Source organism: Telopea speciosissima, chromosome 3 (genome assembly GCF_018873765.1).
Source record: "Telopea speciosissima isolate NSW1024214 ecotype Mountain lineage chromosome 3, Tspe_v1, whole genome shotgun sequence".
Taxonomy (NCBI): Eukaryota; Viridiplantae; Streptophyta; class Magnoliopsida; order Proteales; family Proteaceae; genus Telopea; species Telopea speciosissima.
This window is the reverse complement of record NC_057918.1, coordinates 2,429,964-2,449,458: the sequence shown is the minus strand read 5'-3', so window position 1 is coordinate 2,449,458 and position 19,495 is coordinate 2,429,964. Positions and strand designations below refer to the sequence as shown.

Genomic DNA, 19,495 nt, shown 5'->3' with positions numbered 1-19,495 from the left:
GGGTTCTGGTCAATTTTGGCCGGGTTTAATAGATCCTCACCAATTTAAGGTTTCACACCGTTATCATTTCGTTTAGTTAATTAGATCTCATAGACTAGACATGGACATCAGAAAATATGTTTGGTCAGTGACCAGGAAATAAACAGAACCAATTTGATCAAGCAAATTGGGTTATAATCCAACTCTTAAAGGGGAAGTTGGGCTACTAGCCTACTATACCATAAATGGGCTGTAAAAAAGTCACAAAACATCCACCAAAAAAAAAAAAAACAAGTCACAAAACAGCTTGGTGATACTTCTCCTCCTCTTGTGGTGAAGCCGGTTTTAGATGTTATCATTTATCTATCATCTTTGTTGTTATCTTGTAGTTTTTCTTATGTTCTAACGAGTCAAAACAATTTTGTTGACTCCTTGGCTAGGAAGGCTTGGTCAGTTACGTGTACGACAATATGACTTAATTCCAATGCTTGGATTGTAGATTTGTGTTCCCAATCTTTATGTACTACACGTTGATTACAATAAAGTCTCGTTATAAACGGTCAGTTATTCCTCTCAAAAGTTTCGAATGTAGAACTTAAAAATTTAAATGAGAAGGGGTATGTGTGGCCTCTGCATCAGCACGTGGCCAATAAGAATGCGTTCAGGGGCATTCAACATCGAAAAAGATTCTATGCATCCAGGCAGCCGGGTGTTCGATTTTTAAAAAAAAAAAAAGGGAAAAAGAAACAAGTGAGGAAATGATCTTCAAAAACTGGAATGGAAAATGATGATACATCTGTTTTCTAAAACTGAAAAGTGACATTACAGATTTTTTTTGGTTATGATTTCTGAATTAAAACAGCTTCTGATGTTTCATCCTCCTTGAACAAATCGTGATTCACTCGAACCAGCTCATAAGGTATCAGATTCTCAAGGTTGTCATCAGGAGAGCCTTGAACTGCATTGGTCTGTTGTTGCACCACCAAAGCCGTAGCATTCCCTCTGAAATCTGGCGATGCCAAGTAATCTCCAATTGGTCCTAACAACTTAGTCTCCTCGTTGTTCCATTCTGCAAGTCCCACCATGAGTGGTGACTGCTCGTCATGTCGTCTACCCACCATTATAAGTTGGTAATCACTCTCCATAGATCGAATAAAATTGACAGTCATCACACCATCGTTGATCACCTCTTCCTTGTATGTGACTCGCTTATTACCCACCATCTTAATCCTGAAATCAGCCACAACAATGTTGTCCAATTTCGTCTCCTTCATGTAATCGTCACCATTAACTGAAGCTTCCTGTAGGAGTGGGAGGAAACGGATCACTGTGAGGTTAACCTTAGGATTCTCAGACATTCGTGCTGCATATGCAAGTGCCTCTCGGTCATCAGCTCCACCCAAGAAGAACACAGCAACATAGAATTCTTTCGAATGCTTGTAACTTCTCAAGCGACCATGATCAACAAGGACAGCTACAGAGCAAGGGGCCTTATCGAGAACATTGGAATTCATGGATCTCATACGGCATGGAGATGATCCTAATAGGACACCACTACAAGTCCATTGCTCATAAAAAGGAATAATTATGAGGGTAACCCTCTTATTGAGTGCTAGTGTACAAACATCGTCACCCATAGTTTCATAGGAAGAGATAGAGGTGAAAGACTGCACAGTAAGGCTACTTGTATGATTCTTACCATAATTTCTAAAGGCTACAACTACTCGTTCAGAGAGGGTTCCTACATTTGAAGGTGGGGTTTTGTATCTTTCATCATGGGAGATGAGGAGTGTGGTTAAGCGACCAATAAGTTCCACAAGGTGAAGGACGTAAACACCAATTGGGTTCAGTTGAGAGTGGTTGGAAACTTCAATAAGGTTCATCATGGCTGGGATATGATTTCCATTGTGGATACAAGCCAGTACACGTAGCTCTGCGTTGGGCTTTAACTGTAGAATGGTTCTTCTTTTGTAGGCGACATACCTTCTAGATGGATCATAGACTGCTCTTATTAGGGGGGTGATGACCCCTGTAATGACCACCATAGATATGCACATCACCATGAAGGAATTCTTATCTATAAGCTGCATTCACAAATTTTCCAAACACATTAATTAGAATGAAATTTCCATTTTCCAATCATGGTTAATTAATCCATTTGATAGATCCAAGATTGATAAAATTAAATTGTGAGGAACTTGGGTCTCATTCTCAAAAGCTAGCCGCTAGAGATCCCGATATCCCCATTCACACGGGAGTTGACGTGGAGTCTGAGATCAAACCCCAAGAATCCTATGACCCATTTCCTCCTTCATATTCGATGTAGGACTATTCTTGAGCCTGAGATCCAGATCTCCCCCTTCACGCGGGAGTTGACGTGGAGCCTAAGATCATACCCCAAGACTCCTCGGCCAAAAAGGAATTTCCACGTTCCAGATCTGATATCACTTGTTAGGAACTTGGGTCTCATACTCAAAAGGTAACCGTTAAGGAGAGGGTATCAAAGTACCTATTAACCCACCCACATCCTCTTTCATATTCGATATGGGACTATTCTTTTTGCCTTATGCGTAGATATTCCAACATAAATTTCAGCCCATAAGAACAAGAATGCCAATCTCTTCCATAGAAAGAAAATAAATTGAGGAAAAGAAATATATATAAATGTTAAGATATGGTTGGTACCTTCTTTCTGTTCATCATTCTGTAGACGGTAACCTCAAGAACACCTTGGACATTCATAATGAGGCCTAATGAAAGAGCATCCTTCAAAGGCATCCTAAAATAGAGGGAAGGGAAAAAAGCCCCAAAAAATTTCCCTAAGCAACTGGAGAGGATGACAATTTCAACAATGGCGAATTCGCTGAAACTAATGGCGAAGACATCAATGCACAATCCATTCTTGACAAGATATAGTGGCATAAGCATCCACATTATAATAAGTTCAAGTCTCTTCACCAGAGCTGATCCAAGAGGTGGTCCAGCAGGTATAGCCATACCCACAAGCAAAGGCCCCAAGATTACATGCTGACCTATGTGTTCACTGATAAACCCACTCATCATGACCGTCACAAGTACGCCAAGGATGAACACTTGATTCACATTCTCCCCTGTCGAGTACCTTCGAATCATCCACAACAATGTGGGCCGAAACACAAGTAAGATAACTCCTATCAACAACACTGTTACGGCGATCTTTTCCAAGTAGTGTAAGACTGTGTCTTCAACTGTGTGGGGGCCTGGCTTGAAGAGTGAAATGGATGTCAACAAGCCCGCAGAAAAGAGGCCACTGATCATGGACGACGACATAGCTAAACGTCCATAGTCTGAATTCGCAATCTTGAGCTCAGTGAGGTAGTGAGCAATGACAGGGAAAGAGATCATAGCTTCAGCTATTCCAACAAATGGGAGGGAATGAGTCATTGTAGGATTTGGGTTTATCGATTTTACTATCAAGAAGAAGGCAAGTCTAGATAGAAGCAGAGAGACCATGACAACTGAAATGCCTATTGCAAATGCTTTCTTCCCTGATTTCTTTATCAAACCAGGATCCATTTTCACTCCAACTAGGAAGAAGTAGAACATAATCCCGAAGACTGAAACCACATCAAGCATGACTAAGCTTTGTAAGGGGAACAAAGTGTTCCTAACTTCTTCCTTGAATCCCAGAAATGAAGGACCTAATAAGATACCGCCCTATAAAAAAATTAAAAAAAAAAAAAAAAAAAGAGTTATAAATCAATCAATCCAAACCTTAATTAGTTATTTAAAGAAATTAAGAGGAGTGATGAGAGCTTACAAGAAGTTGAGAAAACAGTAGAGGTTGGCCAATGGGTTTGAGAAGGAAAGCGGTGAGGAGAATGATGGAAGCACACAGAGAAAGCTGGAAGATGAGGGTGGGAGTTTGGAAGGTGAGTGGGTTGTTGTCGTAGAAAATACCACCAGAACGTGAGGCTAGTTTTTCTATAGGAATGCAGATCTTATCGGGTAGGAACATATTGGAGGGATTATGGACATCCACAATTTCATCTGGTTCTATCATTAAGCTTCCCATCGTGGATGCCCCAGAAGCCAAATTAAGCCCTTCAATTCCCTCCTCAATTGTAACGTGCAACTCTCAAAGAAGGCAAGCAAGGAAGCAAGGAAGAATGATTGGATTGTGGAATAAACAAGACTCCGAGGTGGATGGATAATGGAAGGATAGAGCCAGTTTTTGACTTTACTTGCGCTGTCCTCTTAACTTATTAGTTGTGTGATGTATGGTAAAGAAAACTTCTACATTAAAACGTCTATAACAGTAACACTTACTGGGTTTTTTACGTCAAAGCAGTCAAAGTCAACCAAAACCAAAACAAAAAACAGAAAATAAAAAGACAGGGAAAATGATGATGTAGACATCGTAGACCTTATTTCTGTCTACATCACAACCATTGAAACTGTTAGAATCACGTAAGTTTGAGAATTGAGATGGTTCAAAGGTCATAAACCTAACAGAAGCCCAGCAAATGAACGGAGAAAACTGAAAAGAGAGGAATAAGTGCGTGAGTTCCTTCTCTACCCTAAAACAGATCAATCGAGGCCAATCGACCTTCTCCGGATGGCCCATATCTGATAAGCTTACTCCACGCCACAATCTCATTCGGCAATATCCAAATAACTTCATGGAGAAAAAACCAAGTTAACACAAAATCCTCCATAATTGGAGCCCGGATCCTCTGCAGCGTCATTGAAGAGGATTCCTCTCCAATAACGCTGTCTTAAGGTTACCTTTCATATCCATTCATGTTGATTTAACTCCGTTTTTCTTAGTTTCTATTTTTCTCTTTTATCTCTCTCTCTTTTATAGGAATCTAGAATCTAATCTCAACTCTCTCTCTCTCTCTCTCTCTCTCTCTCTCTCTCTCTCTCTCATACCTTATGCGAAACAATACTACAACTCAGTTCATGGGCTGAGGTATTATCACATCGTGAGATATCGGTATCATATTGCTTGTATCGAGGCAGTATGTAACGGTTTTGATTGTGGCCAATCTTGATATTGTGTCAATATTGTATCGGTGATACGTTACGGACAAGGGGTAAAATGGTCAAATATTTTTTTTTAAAAGGAAATCAAAGGTAATTTTGTCAGATACGGCCAATCCTTGTCGATATCATAGCAGTATCATATTGGTTTTGCAAGTAACCGATACCTGATCCAATACCATATAGTAAAACCATAGGTTCTAGTGATCGATAACGATCTGTACCGATCCAGATCGGTTAGGTTCACCCTTGTTTCCTTAAAAAAAAATTAGATTTTTAATTTAATTTAAAATTTTACCCTTGTTTGTATTGGTCCTCCGAGACTGGATCGGCAAGGAATCGGTATTGGTTTCAACCGATACTGATGCGAATCGGCCGATCCGATATTGATTCTTCAAACTATGATCTTGATATTGTGTCGATACTGTATTGGTGAAATGGTACAGACAAAGGGTATAGTAGTAAAAAATCTTTTTTTTTAAAGAAAACCAAGGGGGTAAACTTATCCGATACAACCGATCAATGCCGATGCCATATCGATATTGTATCGATTTTACAAATGATCGATACCCAATCCGATTCAAGTGACCAATACCCGATCCGGCATTAGTATCCACTCCGACAATATAATTTCCTCACCATCCTTATGCAAGACCAAATCAGTAGTTGTTCATCAGAGCCAATGTGAGTTGCAGGATTGTTTCGCATAAGGAGAGAAAGAGAGACAGAGATTTAGATTTGAGATAAGATACTGGACTTAAGAGAGAGAAAGATGAGATTAGACTTTGGATTTAATTACCTACTTACTGTTCAATCACGATTTATGTATTCCTTAGAAAGAGGGAGAGAAGACAAAGAATAACAGAAAAAACGAAAAAGTAATGAGAAAACGAAGTTAAGTCTCGAAATTAAGTCTCCGTGAATGGCAATGGCTATGTAACGTGGCCTTCCTTAGGAGAGCGTTATTGGGAAGGAATCCTCTTCAATGCAGCTGGAGAGGATCCCGGCTCCCATAAATGCAATGGAATCTTCAGTAACTTCTCCAGAATAGAATCCGCAGCTTCTAGCTGATTAATCTTATCTTTCATGTGGAAGGGGCAGATTCAGGACAGGTCCGAGATCGCTCGATTGACCATGACCCAGAAGTTGTTCACGAAACTGCAACGCAATTGAGACGGTTCTGAGAAAACAGGATGGTTCCTTATCAGGTCCAAATCTGAGGATCATGGGACAGATCTGGACCCTCCATGTAGTGTGAGACCCACCTCTTGTGTGTATGGCCCACACCACATGGGGGCCCAGATTTGACCCATGCGTCCCCGGATGTGCACATGTTCTTTTATTTTTTTGGAAAACACATTCGCACATATTTGAGAGCCTAATAATTTGTCATTCAACGAAGGAAAAAAGATCCCTGCCAAGCTGCATGCAGCCTACACCTAGACACATAACCTCTTCCCCCCCCCCCCCACCACCCCAGATTCAAGCTGAAGACCTTTGCTAAACCAGTCAAGACCCTTGCTTCCTGCGCTGCAGGCTCCTCAATGAAATTTCAATGTGTGATTTATTAGATGAGATCCAATATGTTTATCAATCCTTCTGACACGAGGCAAGTTATATATCACAAACCAGTAGAATGATCTTGGTACCTATGCTTAAGATTTTGTCCATGGTAAACATGGGTTGTCCAGAGGAACCCATTTCTAACATTCTTAAATTCACTTGTCATGTTTCATGGTGAAAAGATTAATAATTGGCCAACCATGATTTATTCCTAGTTGGCACCACATGGATAATCGATCGGTCAAAAACTGGCTACAATTTTAAGTAGACAAGTTCAGCTGAGCAATTGTCAACTTTGGCTCATCCAACTGTGCAGTATCACAACCCAACCTGTGAAATGTACTATGAAAGATGACAAAAGTTGCAAAAGAAAACTAGTTGTTTAAGACCACCATTTTCTTCATTATTAAATCTTCCTATAAACATTTTTGACATCTATACAAAGCTTTCTCTTCAAACTACAATACATCACTCTTTCTGGGCTCCCTCGATTTCCAAAATTGAATCAGGCAGTTGCCCGACATGAAAGGATAAAAGAGAATGGAAACAAATTAAAGAATACTCTTACCTGCCAATGCTTTACATGAGAGATGCAGGCCTGTACAGTTTGAAGGGGTATGGGCAGCCCAAAAAAAATATAGGAACTCAACCAGATGATTGGTCAATCTTCGAGACGTTGAATCTCACCCATCATGATTCGATTGCTAGAGACCTTGAAACCAAGGAGAGCAGGGTCAATTTGCCTCCCTTTCTTCCCTTTCTTTTTACCACTCCGGCTCCCTTGACTGCCGTCGGATGTCTCTGATGCTCCAGCCATTGTATCTGACTCTGGCAACACAGGCTTCTTAGCACTGCTTTTAAGCATGTCTATAAATGAGGTCTCTGATGTATCTGCATCGCTGCAAGATGATGTCCGCCGAAAACGCACATCTTTCTTACCAGATGCAGGATTTTCAGAAACCTGGCATGCTAGACTCCCTCCAGAATCTCGCCTCCCCTCTGAGTAAGATCCAAGTAGGGGAATTACAAACAGAAGCATTACAAAAGAAAAGGGACCAATTGAAAATATATGCTTTTTTTTTTTGGTAGAATTTGAAAATATATGCTAATTAGATTAAAAAAACAGAAAGATGCAATACAAAACTTAGGCCCCCACAATGGCTCCATCTGGTTACAAGTAAGGCCCTGCTTGTTTCGTTTTTAAAATTTTCCTTGCAAATGAAATTTTTACTCCCACGTAAAATTTTTCTTAATTTATGATGTCACTTTAAGTCGAAACAAATGGCAGAAAATCCTATTTTTCAAGAAATTTTCTTTTTCTGCCTCTTTTATATGGAAACAATCGGAGCCTAAAAGGCACTGAAGGTAAATAAAATTAATTTATATATACAAACTTTTTAATCACGATCATGTAACTAAAATTTATATCAAAATACGGTTATTTTATCAAATAGATTCCTTAGGGTTTTAATGCTTCCTTATTCAAATAAATTACAGAAGTAATTAGTTGAAAAGTGAAGCAACCGTTAGTTATGATATCTACTACATCTTGATGGTAGTCACATAATCATTGTCGGTAATGACTATAAAAGTTTCAATTTTACTTCCCTTCACTTTCAACCAGACAAAGCCGATGGCAATTTTATTTAGCAAACAGTGAAATACCCAGTAACACTTTGCTTAACAAAAGTTAATTAGACATACCATCGGGAGGACCAATATTCATCACAATTTTCCCTTTCAAAGATGGGGAAGAAGCTAGTTCGGACAGCGTATCATGAGATGACAAAACACGTGAGACAGGTGGACGTTTCGCCAAGGAGTTATCCATCCCTCTAGATAGCAAAGATGATACCCTGTCAAACAAAATTCATTACCAACACTAAATTTAACAAGACACCATCTGCTGTTACAAATACTGGATTGTTCTGCAACATTTTCACTACTTAAATTATAAGAGTAAAGCAGCAATGACATGCTCAAATCCCTACATGGCACATGTAAATGACCTGATAATTATAATTCATAAATAAGAAATTATGGCCATCCACCCCTTTCTAGTTGCTTAGGTAACAGAATTCCCACCTAGATCAAGCCAAAGCTAAGCAGGATGCAGAAAGTTCCCACTATATAACATCCCCTTGAGCCTTAGTTAAAACTCCAAACAGATGAACATTGAATGCAATTTTAGTATCATGTTCTAGTTGACTTTCGAAATAATTCAAATTAGATACTTATTCGCTCAATTAATCCCCTTATCATCTGTTTTAATTATAGCCTAGTTTTCTAACAGTAAAAAAAAATGGGAGTTGAGAGGGGAGGGGGTTTAATGCAGTCTGAAAATCCAGATTATGGATCTCAGATGCAAGCAGGCCCAATAATCAAATCAGTGATCAGATCTGAGAAAAAGGAAACAACTGCGTTGATAAGGGAAGAAATCAGACTGATACAGGTATGGAAAAAGAGATGAGATCAATCTTCTTGGGAGGAAGAAGAGAGGAGAAGAGAAGAAATCAGGTATGGCAAACCGATCCCATATGCACTGCTAAATGCCTCAAAAGCACCAAAACTCTTTTAAAAAATCATATTCTTTACTCAAATCATCTCTAATTGATGGGAGGCATGTTAGTATGTTACATATATAAAGACCTAAAATTTCTAATGTACTCATAAAAGGACTCCTAATCCCACTCTTACACACTCAATAAAGTAAACTCAAAACAGAACTCTATCTAGCTATTAGGTATTCTAATCAGTCTGGTCGTGTAGCACCTGCACCAGCATGCGGGCCAATGAGAATGCGCATAGGGAGATGTCTGAATGGGATATTTGATTTCAATGGGGGCTGAGCAGTAATTTAACACGGTCCTGTGTCTGGGTGCAGGAACCACACGACCAGTTAGCGTTCTTTTTTCATATATATACACACACACAATCATGTCGTCATATATGACTGTGTTGGTCACAACATATTAATCCTAGACAACAACATATTATCCGAAAAATCATAACCATGGACCAGGACAACTAAATGACTGCAGAAAAAACAATACAGACAATGTTTGCATAACAGAAACAAATATACGGTTTTGTTTACCAATATACGATTCATTAAGGTATTCAGGACAGCAATGAAGCACATCAACGAATCCTTACCTGTCCTTAGCCATCTCTTCACCATATGTGCTGTCCAGTCCCATCTCATAGTTGTAGCGCCCCACATTTCCACCTGCAGCATTCATAAATCCAGTCACCAACATGAGCAAAGTGCAGGTCCAATGAAGAAGAGAATGCTAAACAAACCTACCAGCATTACCAAGTAGACTATGCCTGATAGGGGCATTAATTGGCACATCTGAATGAGAATGATCTACAGAAGCCACTACTGCTTGCTCATCCATACTTTCTTGAACCTCTGAGACTGACTTGGTTACAACCTTAGTTTTGGACAAGCGCTTCTTCCCCTTCTTCCCATCCTTAGTTTCTGATAAGTCCCTATCTACAGATGATTTACCAGTAATGTTAGAGTCCACATAAAAGGACTGAGAACTCTCGTTTATGCCAGGAAAAAACTGCTCTTCCTCAATCAAAGCTCCTGAATTAGATCTGATGGACAATCTTTCACTGCTTTCCAGACTACTAGACTGCTCATCCATGCTTGCATTTAACAACCGATCCTGGAGAGTATTGCCTGAGTTAGACCCACGAGACCCCTCCACAAAAGAATTGTTCAGACCAGACTGTAGACCAGGCTGTGGGTCTGCAAGAAAATTGATCCGATTATCCAAAGAGCCTGAGCTAGAAAAGAGCCAAGAGGGTTCTCTTATTTCAAGTGATGTAAGACCACCACCACCCATTTCTAATGACTGGTTAGAATGAATTCCCAGTTTCTGATGCAGATCCAACATTAACCGTTTTGAATTATTTTCATTTATTTCAGCTGATGCCCACGAACCAGGGTCTTCAGAGGTCACATTAAATTCTAACTCCCTTTTCTGATGCTCTGCTTCAAGATGCAATTGCTGGATCCGGGATTCTCTCCAGCTATTTGCTGCCTGCCCATTCCTCTCGGACCAGTGGCTCTCTATTGCATCTGAATGTGAAGCATGAAACTGGTTTGCTATTTGTGGGTGATGAGAGTGAACACCAGAAGAAAATGAACCCACTTGACCGCCAGGGTGCATATGACTGAGTCGCTCCTGTAAGTCTAATCCTTGAGCACGAGATAAAGCATTAACATCCAGGTTCATTCCAGGAGTCCCAGCAGGCAAAGACATTGACCTCTCAAATGCAAGTGAGTCGGGCTCATAAAGCCCTCGCTGCATCCGTTCCTGTACTGCAAGATTCCGTTCATGATGGCTCAGTTGATCCTCAAAGGAGGAAGGCCTCTGCTGTCGCTGGTAGAAGTCCAATGGACCAAAACCCGCAGACTGAACCTGATGAGGACTTGGTGTGCTTCTAACAAACTGACCAGTTTCATCCACGGACCAGGCCCCACCAATGTGCCGCTCTTCTTCCATCCCTGTCTGCTGCCTTGAAGCCATAGAGAATTGTCTTGCCGGCAGCTGCTCTTGCTGAAGAAGAAGTTGTTGCTCCAAAGAAAGCATTTGCCCATGCTTTGCACGCGATAGAAACTCAAATGGATCATTGTGATGTTCTCTACGTTCTCTCTGTTGACTCTGGGCAAATTTTGTTTGGATGAGTTGCTCAAGAGATGGATCAAGATGCCTAGGAAGAGGCTGGGAATGTTGTTGCAGTTCGTGCAGGAACTGCTGCCTGTACAAAGCCTGATCAAGCATGTTGTTACCCCTTACAGGATCTACACATGATTGTGCAAAGCCAGGATCATGCATTTGATGATGCAGCAACTGTTCAAGAAGCAGCTGTCGAACTTGAGATTGTTGCTGCTGTTGCTGTTGATGTTGCTGCTGCTGCTGCTGTTGAAGCTGAAACTGCCGCTGCTGTTGTTGTTGTTGTTGCTGTTGCAATTGCTGCTGCTGCTGTTGGAGCTGAAACAGTCGTTGCTGTTGGAGTTGAAGCTTTAAATGATGCTCCAAATCAGGCATTGCTGACTGTTGGTAGCGAATAGGATTCCTGATCTGAGATAGACCAGAACCTGGTACCTGCTCCAGAACTGATTCATTCAAGTGTAAAGCAGGATGAGACAAAAGATTTTGCGGCTGTAGTGGTTGCTTTTGCAACTGTTGAGACATCAAGTGCTCAGATAGATCAAAACGATTAGATTCTTGTTCCAGGTGTGATAGGTGGAGATCCAGTGCATCTTTATGTAAATTGCCATTTGAAATTGTATTTCTTCTATAGCCATCCGACCATGTATCCCCAACAAGAGAGGAATCAACCGCTGCACCAAATGAGCTCTGCTTATTACTGGCAGAAGGTGCATCTCTTCCAACAAGAGAATTCATAAGGTGGCTCTGGTCGCTGACTCCAGAAGACATGTTCGATGACTCTGTACGCCTCAGATGAGGACCATTAAGCTCAGACCATAACAAGCCAAAAGGATGCAACTTGCTGTCCTGGTGATTTGACATTGTATTTTCTATCAAGTCATTTGAAAGAAAAGGAAGGCTGGCAGCATTCGGCAACACATCACAAATGTTAGTAGAAGGCTTTGCGATAGGATTTCCACTACTGCTTCCAGGCCTTCCAGGAAAAACAACTTCTGCAGAAACCAAAAATTAAAAATTATTCTCTCAAAATGGTAATTATATAACAGGCAGGAAAAAAAATATAAGAACAATATTACTAACCCTCATCTTCTGCAACCAAATCATGAAAGCTTTGACCCTCAGAATAACGAGGTTCCATTGGATTATCACGTTTAGACATTACCGAGTGAATATTGTGACCTGTAAGACCTTCAAATTCAGAAGTCATCCAGTTCTGGTCATCTATGCCACCTGAACCCACAATAACAGGGGCAGAGACAGGAGCATGGGCAGGAGCAGAAGCTATAACAGAGCCCACACTGCCTCCGGTAGCATCAAAAGGTTCAAGCTGATTAGCCGCATTAGAACTAGAAAAGGGCCCAACTTTGGTCTTCAAATGTGGCATGATTTCCCCAAGTTCTCGAAAAGGTGTTCCTTCTGGAGCATCTGACAGACAGACAGGTAAGTCTGTCCCGAAAAAGCCTTGCTCAAACCATGAAATGATGTCAACACCTAGAAATGGTCCTTGGATCTCTCCTTGAGGATCACGGTAGTACAAACTCCATTCTTCAGGTGGGGCATCCCTTTCTAAAAGTTTTCCTACACCGTTGCTCTTTAAGTACTGTTCATGACTACTAGAAGCTGGCTGGACATAAGGCAGATCAAACAGAGAACTTGAATCGTCAGGAAGCTTGCTACTAATATCAAAACTAGTAGTAGCTGACATAATGCTTCCTAAACTAGGGTGCTTGGGGAAAGCTGAATTTTCTGATTGCCTATTTTCACCACTTTTGGCATCATGGTGAGCACCACCAAATCCTCCAGCATTGGAAACATCATTACTCTTTGGAACTGCCACACTCAAGCCATCAGATTGTGTCCCACCCCTCACCACCAAAACATTATTTTCACCTTTCTCAATATAAGAATCTCTTTCTGCAGTAAAGCACATAAAAACCACTTTCAGAAGAGAACAAACGGCATAAGCCAGCCAGCTCTATGTTAAACTACATAGAAATATCTTAAGTGGTCAAAAGATGCAAGGTATTTCTCCTCACCATCAAAAACAGCAATTTCTGAAGCATTTCTCCGACAAGCATCACTGATTGCAGCACTTGCAAAGCATTCATTGGACTCGGCGGTGCCAATAGAAAGGACCATTTCTTGCTTGCTCTCAGACAATGTCAGAATTCCAACACCTGAAAGAAAGGGAGGGACCATTGTGAAGATATATAGTGACCGATCACTTTTCTTTTTTTTTAGGGGGGGGCGGAGGGGGATAAGCTTAAGAGAAAAGTAAACACTAATACATAGTGGTCAGAAAGCCCTGATAAATTAATCAGCCAACTAAAGAATTTTGATAAACTTAAATACCTGCCGAATTTTCATTTGATATCCCCATCTTGTCTCGAGATGAATTATATATAACTCCACTGCTGGTGATTTTTCCTTTCCAAATATCATTAAGGACAACCTGGTCACATCATATGATTCAATTAAATGAAAGGAAGAATCAAACCAATTATGGAGAACAACAATACTTTACATAAAATTTTCCAAAAATGAACTTGGTGCTGGGAAACCCCTCAAATGTATACCTGTTCTTCAGCATCGGGTGTAACAAAGGCCAAAGGCTCAACAGAGCTTTCCTGAGTTACTGATGGTACTTCATCGAACCCATCGAGTCGTGCATCAAAATATGGAACAAGCTTTTTCTTACGGTAAATGTCAAGAAGTTTCCCCCTTGGGTAACAAAACATATCTGCAGAGAGGCCAGATCTCCCATGTACATTTTCATTCTTATCTAAAGGAGCACCAATAGGACCTGCAGAGGGAGGCCTATTAATTGACAGGCTTCCTATGATGTTTGATCTCCCTCGTCCTGGAGCAAATCCAACATTTGAGCCCTCCATTCTTCCTCTCTCCAGCCCAAATCCGGGTGCAGCACGGTACACAGTTGACCCACCTGAATGAATTTCAAGCCGGTGTCGTGGCCTCCATTTATCACGAGAATCAGTTTCACGCTCAGGAGCAGCACGATTGCTGCCAACAAAAGATTGCTTGTCACCATGAGCATCTTCCTTGTCAACTTCCATCCTCTTCTCAGCACGAGATTCTTTCTCTTTGTCATCTGGACCCCATCTTGAGGACCATTTGCTGTCTCGTCGTGTTTCATGACCAGAACTACGATTATTTACATCATGCCACCGATCAGAGGAAGGCAAATTTCTACCCTCAGCAGTACTGTCAACACGACGATCTTCTTTTCTGCGGTCTCTTCTAACTAGTAAGCCAGTCTCTCTCTCCTCCTCACGCCAACGGCGACTGCTTTCAATATCAGTTGCAGCCCTCCTCCAATCTTTTTTGTCCTGGGATCCATCTAAACGCCAACCCTCTTTCTGAATTGGATCCGTGGAGCTTCCATGAGGCAAAGAATTTTGTGCCCGTACCTCCTATCAAACGCAAGTGAGTAACAATTACGATTTCACTGAACAAAATGAACTAACCAATGATGTCTACAAAATTGTATTAAGAAAGCAAAATCACAATACTTTACTCCTGTAATTAAAAATCAACCAAGTCTGAAAATAGCAAGATGGGTTTCAAATTGAATCATAAATACATAATATTAGATTCATTCTACAGTTATATAAAAAAAATACTATATCCCTTCTTATAAGTAAAAGAAATGTAGGGAGGATAAAAAACGGCAGTGGTCCTTCTAATTTCATGTATATTCATTAACTAACAACAATTTAAAGAAAGTTTTCATCCAAATATCCAAATTGTAGAGACTTCATAGCATTTATACTTGGAAGCATAGTTGTCAAGGTCACAACAATGTGTTGGAGGGGCACCTAGATGACAAGGCGCCCGCCTAGGCATCCTAGGCGTATGAGAAAACCAACATATAACAAACAAATCATAGGGTACAATATTAGCAATAAAAATAAATCATGTAAACTCGTGAAGTGTCAAAAAGCCGATATAATATAAGGAGTGATGTCATAAGGCAACAAGGCAACGCCTAAGGGTCCAAGCCGGTCGCCTTTATTACATCAAACAAGGTGTGCTGCTGCCTTGGACCCAAGAAAGCGCTTAGACACCTAGGCAACACCTTGAAAACTATGATTAGAAGCATCCATTGCTCATCACAAGCTTACATGCCACAACAACACGACATCACTGAAACATACATAAAAGGACTGCAAACTGAAATTGAAAGCAGTACTGCTTACTAGTTAGAAGAGACTGCTTTCAGTATCAGTTGCAGCCCTCCTCCATCCTCTTCTCAAATATTCATGTAACCATTTTGATCCTAAGTAGCTTTAGCTGGAGGCTTCCAACTTCCAAATTGCTCAATAGTAGATAAGCAATAAGAAGATTGTGACTGCAAACTGAAAAAATCCGTTGTCTCCCAAAATTAATAAATTGAAATAGCTTCTCCAGATGCAAGTTAGAAGATTCAAATGCACGGTAGTGAGAATCCCCATCACATCTATAGCTTTAGGTACATCTTAATGTCTCTATTACTGGCAACATCTTAAGATCTTAACCATGGACAGACAAAATAATTGTTCCATAGACCTAGGAGGAGAAGTGTAAAAGAAGAGGTCTGTATAGTAAGAATGCTGCTTTAATCCACAGGAAGCCTTTCTAGACTATGAACCCGCAAACTGCAACATTGATGCCAGCTGTCAAAAAAGGAATATTATAATGTACAATATAGTTTCACAGATAAGCCCCCTTGTTTAAAAAAACTAAGGATCCGATGGTTCGAAACACCTGATAGTTTAGAAATTTATGACACACAAAATCTATAAAGTTTGACCCATTCGGTAAGACACATATATGACCGTCTCAACTTTTCACTAATTACATGTACTCTACCGTAGCTATAAGTTAGTGCGGTTTGAACATCTGCTCACTTCTTTCTTGCGAAATAAAAAATTATTAAAAAATAAGGTATCTACGTCAAAGAAAGGTTATGTCTTTTACCCCAGATGCACTAGAAAGCCCTGATTTAGTCTCGCTTGGTTTAGCATAGAGCCACTGGGGAGACAAAGGTATGTTGCTCTCTGATATTGCTTGATCTGCAGCATAAACCAATGAACAACCAAATTGCCTAGTAAGAATTCCCATAAGCCACAGGCAGACAAGGTAACTAGATATCCCCGTGAAGACAACAGATATGACTCGAGTAAGCAAACATCAAATTTTTTAATAATTTTTTTTTTTTAAATTATGACAACAGAAATTGAGTTACAGTAGGAAAAAGATATTTTTTATAATGAATTGAGAGAAGAGAAGAGAAAAGACTTACCTTTCGACTCATCAAGAAACCCCATAAGTGTCTTTCCCTCATCATTCCCTCCTGAGACTTCCTCTAACATGGAGTGGAACAGATGATAACAGTTAGTATGTAACCACCCAAAATTTTACTAAGAACTTACTTCACAGAACAGAATACAGGAAAAATCAATTAGAGCATGATTGAAGTTAAGGATAGGAAAACAAAAAGAAGGGTTGCACCAAACCGCAGATTCACAGAATTATACATCACCACAGTTTTGAATCAGCAATAGCTGAGAATAACCTTCTTGAAATAATAAGATTACTTCTAAAAGGAAACCGGGAAGGAATAAATCCAAAACGAGCAAAAATGCTGGCAAAGCTAAAACCCTAAAACTTTTCAAAACACATATTTAAGACAATAACTAAGGATAAGCAAAAGCTATCGCAACACAGAAGAAATGCCATAGAACAACAATAATTCAACAAAAGGGGCCCCTTAAGAACAAAATGCTAACTACTTTTCAAGGCTTAGACGATAAAAGCACCTGCACTGTAAAAGAGAAGTTCACTTCTTGAACACTCGAAGTTTCCAAGTTACACAACCATCAAAGTAAACAATATTCAACAACATGTGATAATAAAGTTTTTCCAGATAGTATGATACTAAAGTTTACAGGACAATTCTTATCAACAGACAGCCCTCCGAACTCCAAAGAGAGGGGAAAAACAACAAATATTGTGATAAGAGAAAGTAAAGACAACTTAGTAACGCACTGTTCTAGTTACAGTCCCCAAGGTCAAGTGAAGCAATCTGTCTATACTCTACATTGCTAGACGTGAATCCATTCAGATATAAGCAAGTTTATGAAAAGAAGAAAGAAAAATAAATAACATTACAGAGAGAGAGCACAACACCGGTCTGATACATCACCAATAATAAAGGAAGCAAAGCAGGATACTACGATATTCAACCATAGCATCCAATGACGAAAGTGTACTGATTTTGACCATGAGAACACTAAAAGTCTGAAGTCTGAACTATAACCATGCAGCAAAGAATTTGCGATAAAAAGTAGAGCGCCAAAATTGAATAGCGGAAACAAATCAAACCTAGCACTTGAAGACCTAATATCCTCACTAAAACCCTACACGACGATTAAAAAAAAAAAATAGAGCGCCAAAATCAGGTAGCAATAAACACAAAGAATGCACAACGGCATATAATGCAGAGAATCCCTTATTAAAACCAAAAAGCCTCAGATTCCCAATACTTCGGATCGTTCAAAAACCATCACTGGACAGTAACATCGCAGCAAACCAAAACATTATCAGATCAAAGAATCCTATACAAATAAAGGAAACTTAAAATGTAAGTATTAAAAAACCCAAAGTACCTTTAGAGCTCCAAGGCTCATCTCCCGTTTTCAATGAAAGAAGATTCTCCGGTAGATCAACCTTGCCTTCGGCCATCGCTACAGATAAGCGTCAGAAATCAAAGAAAGTAGATCGAAAAGAGAGTAAGACTCGAATTAGGAATCCAAGAAAACACAGGGATGCAACGAGCGCGATAGTAAACAGGAACCGACGGAATTAAAGACCTCTCAAAGAGGGTTTCACAGGATGCAAGTAAAAGCTGAAGAGATCCAAAATGGAGATTTTCACGGTTTCAGGAATTATAGGGCTTCGAAACTTTCATGGACAGAGATGAATTGCAGAGAGACTGTTGGGGGAAACAGCGAGAGAGACAGAGAGCGAAATAGAGAGAGGAGGAAAAGGGTGAGGGTTTGGGTGGTCAGAACAGCGAAATGAGTTACGATTTTAGGGAGATTAAAATGAATACTTTAAATAAGAACATCGAAATGGTCATTAAATATTCAATCATTAATACTAATTATTATTTTTACAATATTTGCTTCTGATATTCCTTACTTGTTAAAACATTGATCCTATGGTGCCAAAAAATAAATAAATCTCATTTTATTTTGTTATCTTCTTTTTTTGGGTAGAAATTTTATTTTGTTATCATATTAGTATTGGTTGTTATATTTTGATTGTCTTCTATTGATAAGTATATCATGTTCGATATATCATAGGTTTTCTTTTTACTTTTATTTTTCAATTTCGATCATCTACTGTAGAGCTACCCGGTAGGACCTTACTGTTGAGACACAGCAAGGCGGTAAATGACTGCCTTACCCCCACTTGGGCCAGGAATTTGGGCAGGGGTAAGGTGATCATTCCCCACCTTGCTGTGTCTTGACAGTAAGGTCTTACCGAGCAGCTTAGCAGTAGAGGATCAAATTCCTTTATTTTTCTCAAAGACATCACACCTCATACATATAGGGTCGTTTGTTTGGTGGGGAAAGGTGGAAAAATTGTTCAAATTGTACCAAAAAAATGTATTGGGGAGACAACCAAAGAGTTCGCAATTAATTTATGGGCAAAAGATCATACAACACCAGTCACATTAAATGTCCCTTACATGTTCATTTTTGCAATATTTATTGATGGGAAACTTCAATTTTGCACCCATCTAGGAACATAATTACTCTACTCTTACTAAACAAAGTTGATAACGCTCTCTTACCCCCCCCCCCCAAACTCTTCTTACGTCATGGATAAAGTGAAAATTATGTGGAAAAAGTTTTTTTTTTTTTCCACAACAATAAATGATTTCCATTTGACACATTCTTTGCTACATGAGTGATATGATAATTCCTCCTTACTATTGGATATTTAAGAAATGATGTGGATTAACCATATGAAGTTCTGATCAAAATTTAATCTCGGACGTGATAATTCATTGCTCCCAAAAAACCATGAAATTGCAATCAATTTGGTACGGTAAACAATAGAACAATAAAAATATATATAAGGAAAAAAATCCATGCCAAACTGTGCAGCCTATACCCAGACACATGATTGTGCAAAATGACGGCCGTCCCTTGAAATGAAAAAAATTC

General features: G+C 39.7%; 2 protein-coding genes across 4 annotated transcripts; both read right to left on the bottom strand.

The window, feature by feature from the left end:
• Positions 1-818: 818 nt before the first annotated feature.
• Positions 819-3,534, bottom strand: LOC122653911 (cation/H(+) antiporter 15-like). The gene is made up of 2 exons (XM_043847870.1): positions 2,665-3,534; positions 819-2,063 (listed from the first exon to the last, which is right to left on the bottom strand). The coding sequence occupies exons 1-2, from the start codon at positions 3,532-3,534 to the stop codon at positions 819-821; spliced, it is 2,115 nt and encodes a 704-aa protein (XP_043703805.1).
• A 3,397-nt stretch (positions 3,535-6,931) lies between these two features.
• LOC122654364 (protein ESSENTIAL FOR POTEXVIRUS ACCUMULATION 1-like) lies at positions 6,932-18,348 on the bottom strand. Of its 3 annotated transcripts, none has more exons than XM_043848429.1 (11): positions 17,927-18,348; positions 16,561-16,623; positions 16,236-16,330; positions 13,835-14,689; positions 13,611-13,710; positions 13,295-13,435; positions 12,339-13,172; positions 9,875-12,250; positions 9,724-9,796; positions 8,272-8,423; positions 6,932-7,566 (listed from the first exon to the last, which is right to left on the bottom strand). In XM_043848429.1, the coding sequence occupies exons 1-11, from the start codon at positions 18,000-18,002 to the stop codon at positions 7,229-7,231; spliced, it is 5,103 nt and encodes a 1,700-aa protein (XP_043704364.1). In that variant the 5' UTR covers positions 18,003-18,348; the 3' UTR covers positions 6,932-7,228. The 3 variants fall into 3 exon arrangements, with proteins under 3 accessions (XP_043704364.1, XP_043704365.1, XP_043704366.1); XM_043848430.1 differs by having other exon boundaries at positions 9,884-12,250; XM_043848431.1 differs by having other exon boundaries at positions 10,082-12,250.
• Positions 18,349-19,495: the final 1,147 nt, after the last annotated feature.